The 3,967-nt window shown below is 43.4% G+C and overlaps 1 protein-coding gene across 1 annotated transcript; it reads left to right on the top strand.

Annotated features, from left to right (window-relative positions):
* The first annotated feature begins 567 nt into the window (after positions 1-567).
* LOC148868799 (putative receptor protein kinase ZmPK1) lies at positions 568-3,198 on the top strand. The gene has a single exon (XM_088972483.1). The coding sequence runs from the start codon at positions 582-584 to the stop codon at positions 2,991-2,993; it is 2,412 nt and encodes an 803-aa protein (XP_088828609.1). The 5' UTR covers positions 568-581; the 3' UTR covers positions 2,994-3,198.
* The last annotated feature ends 769 nt before the right edge of the window (positions 3,199-3,967 follow it).

Consider the following 3,967-nt stretch of genomic DNA (forward strand, 5'->3'; position numbering starts at 1 on the left):
AATGGATAGGGTAATTTACACGTTTACCCTACCCGTTGCCATTCCTAATTGTAATTGGGACCGCTTTCCCACCGCTATGGCCTATAAAGAAGCAACTTAAAGTTAGTAACCGTTTGGGAGGGCTTTCAAGTAAAAGGCTTCTGGCTTTCTAAGGTAGATGATCCCAAAGTAGCTGAATCAGCTTCCGTTTTACCTCTTTTTCTTACATTGACGTTTTGTCGCCGAAACCAGATTCATGGTATATACCGGATACCTTATTCCCCCGTCGAGTTCAAATCGTCTTCATCACGTATCTTCCACCTGGTTCAACCATGTTCTCATCTCTTCAACTCTCCTTATGACCTGTCAATTGGACCATTATTCATATACGTCTTCCATACGTCTGGCGGGCGGTAAGAGGAGAGACAGAAACCATATCGTTAATTTCCATTGACTTAGTCTCATTCTTTTTCATGTTTATTAATGAACGGGACTGATACCTGGGCCACCGTACGTGATGCACGCAAAACTGATCCCGCTCATATTTATAAGTTCTGACCCCAAAGGCTAGCGCTCGTACGTCGGTCCCTCCAAGTTCAGTCATGAGACTTCCATCTCCTCCTGCAATCGTTCCTTTGTCACTTCTCTTAACTTTCACCTTCTTCCTGTGCTCTTCTTTCGTCCTTTCGGCATCCCGGAATTATATATACAGAGGGGCTTCTCTTTCCGTTGAAGACCATGTTTCGGACGTCCTCACCTCCCCAGATCAATCCTTCGCTTGCGGATTTTACCAGGTTGGCATTAATGCCTACAGTTTCTCAATTTGGTTCGCACACTCCAATATTAAAACAGTCGTCTGGACGGCTAACCGAGACCAACCCGTAAACGGCCGAAGCTCGAGAGTTTCTCTGCACCGAGATGGCACAATGGTTCTTACCGACGTAGATGGCTCAATTGTCTGGTCCACCAATACCACCAACAAGAACGTGGACAAAGCTGAGCTCCTGGACACGGGAAACCTCATTTTGAAGAACCTATCTGGTGACATCCTTTGGCAAAGCTTTGACTATCCTACTGACACTCTTCTCCCTGGGCAACCCTTCACCAGACGCACCAGGCTCATCTCTGCAATGGCTAATGGAACACATGTCTCGGGCTATTTTACATTGTTTTTTGACAACGACAATGTTTTGAGATTAGCGTATGATGGGCCTGAGTTTTCTATCTTGTATTGGCCTAATCCTGATTACACTAATGTATTTCAACTTGGTAGAACAAAGTACAACAGTAGCAGAACCGCGCTGCTTGATGTCATGGGGAGATTTTCATCAAGCGACAGAACCAATTTTTTTGCTTCTGATATGGGTTCTGGGATCGAAAGGCGATTGACATTGGATTATGATGGTAATCTTAGACTCTATAGCTGGGACAACTCAACCGCATCGTGGGTGGTCTCATGGCTGGCTCTCCCAAGGCAGTGCGATATCCATGGGTTGTGCGGTAGAAACGGGGTTTGTACTTATACGCCTATACCCAAGTGTTCATGTCCGCCAGGTTACGAGAGGAGTGATCCAGTTGATTGGAATAAAGGTTGCAAGCCAAAATTTACTCGAACATGTAACCAAACTCAGCAATTCAAATTTGTGGAGCTTCCATATACGGATTTCTGGGGTTATGATCTTGATTATGAAGAACAGTCATCACTGGAACATTGCAGGGAGTTTTGCCGGGCGAAGTGCTCTTGTGAGGCTTTTGTCTTCAAGCTTGACGGAGTAGGAGCTTGTTACACAAAAGCTTCTCTTTTTAACGGGCGCAAAGTTCCAAGCTTTCCTGGCACAACATATTTGAAGCTGCCGAAAAGTTTGGACACATCGGAACCTTCCAATCTTACAATATCTGATCTCACTTGTGGATTTAGCAAGGTTGGAAATCAGGTGGGTTCCTCCAATATGTATGGTAAGGACAACAAAGGTCGAACGAGGTGGATTTATCTCTACTCGTTCATTTATGCAATTGGTGCTATTGAAACTCTGTTCATTGCATCTGGTTGGTGGTGCCTTTTTAGGAGAAATAAGGTGAAAATATCGATGGAGGATGGATACCGTGCCATTTCCAGTCAGTTCAAGAAGTTTACCTATGCTGAGCTAAAGAAGGCAACCAAGAATTTCAAGGAAGAGTTAGGGAGGGGAGGCTCCGGTAGTGTTTACAAGGGAGTTCTGGAAGATAATAGGGTGGTGGCCGTGAAGAAACTGGGAGATGTGATCCAAGGAGAGGAAGAGTTTTGGGCTGAAGTGAGCATGATTGGGAGAGTGAACCACATGAACCTAGTGAGAATGTGGGGATTTTGTACAGAAAAGACCCACAGATTGTTGGTCTACGAGTATGTGGAGAACGGATCAATGAATAAGCATCTCTTCTCCTCTAGTGACAGAAGTTGTTTGTTGAATTGGGAAGAGAGGTTTAGAATTGCTCTTGGGACGGCCAAGGGTCTGGCTTATCTTCACCATGAGTGTCTCGAGTGGGTTGTCCACTGTGATGTGAAGCCTGAGAACATACTCTTGGACAGCAATTGTGAACCTAAGATTGCAGATTTTGGATTGGCAAAGTTGTCTCAGAGAGGTCGAAGTGGTTCCAATTTCTCTAAAATCCGAGGAACAAAAGGGTACATGGCTCCAGAATGGACTCTAAACTTTCCCATCAGTGCCAAGGTAGATGTGTATAGCTATGGAGTTGTACTTCTGGAGATTGTGAAGGGCATTCGGCTTTCAGACTGGGTGGTAGTCGATGGGGAGCACGAGACTGAGCTGACTAGATTCCTCAGGGTAGTGAAAGAAAAGATAGAATGCGGCGGAGACTCATGGATTGAAGATATATTGGATCCATCATTGAGAGGACAGTTTAACAAGAAGCAGGCAGCAGCAATGGTCGAAGTGGGTATTTCCTGTGTGGAGGAGGATAAAAGCAAAAGGCCAACCATGGATGAAGTGGTGAAGATTCTACTAGAAATAGAATGAAGATGATTCCGAACTTGTCTACATTTAAAAGTATGTATGCAGTATTAATTAATTGTAGTATTTCACATTTACAGGTTCTGTACTCGTAAAAGAATCTCTACATGTAGTCTATAGTCTCTGCTTCTCTATACAAACATTATGTAATTTATGTTAGCTTCTGCTGGTACTATAAGATTACTATATTTAATTTTCATTTAGTTTGTTAACAAGTTGTGTACTTTATTTTTAATTGATTTGTTTTCATTTCTGAGTTGTGCTAGCTAGCCGACTGATCCCTTAAAAAGCCGAGGAATGAAACAGGTTCTGTATTGCAATTTACATTAACATTTATTTCATCCGGCATTATATATAGATATTGCCTTGGTTAGGATATTAAGCTCAAATTGGAAACAAACTTGCAGTGGTTTGGTATACATATTTGATTTTGCAATGCAAATGATGGTAAATTTGTGATTTGTTACCATATTTGCATTTAACCTTGCGTCGTCTACCTCCTACTTTTGATGTCATGCACCTTACTGAACTTTCTGTAATCCTCCAAAATTTTAACCTCAAACGAACAAGCTTCCAATTCCCCTCAACCCCCTGCAAGCCCACACCCAGCCTCTCGTAAAACTCACACCATGCATCCCTTCCTTCCTCTTACCTAGGCTGTGTCCTTGGGTTTGGGTTTCACTGTCGCTCAGTAGTACCACTGTTCTCACAGTGCCTCTGCTTTTCTCCATTCCTATGCTTTACTGTTCTTCACGTGAGTTTACCGCAACGTCCCCAAACATCGAAGCTTGGTTCGCTCTAGCAGTTACCATGGAAGATGAGAAAAGTCTTTGCCTGACTTTGACCCCATTGAAGAGGCCATTAAAATATCTGAACTAACCTTAAAGGGCCGTATCTTCCGATTTCAAATCAGCCCCCCACAACGTCCCATACCACATCTCCACCGTGTATTGACAAATTTTGCACCGGTTTAGTTTTCA

This window comes from Nelumbo lutea, chromosome 2 (genome assembly GCF_056320005.1).
Source record: "Nelumbo lutea isolate HS-2025 chromosome 2, American lotus-T2T, whole genome shotgun sequence".
NCBI lineage: Eukaryota > Viridiplantae > Streptophyta > Magnoliopsida > Proteales > Nelumbonaceae > Nelumbo > Nelumbo lutea.

What these genes read in the sequence shown, in the direction of transcription:
- LOC148868799 (XM_088972483.1), top strand. Translation starts at nt 582, where the DNA reads ATGAGACTTCCATCTCCTCCTGCAATCGTTCCTTTGTCACTTCTCTTA.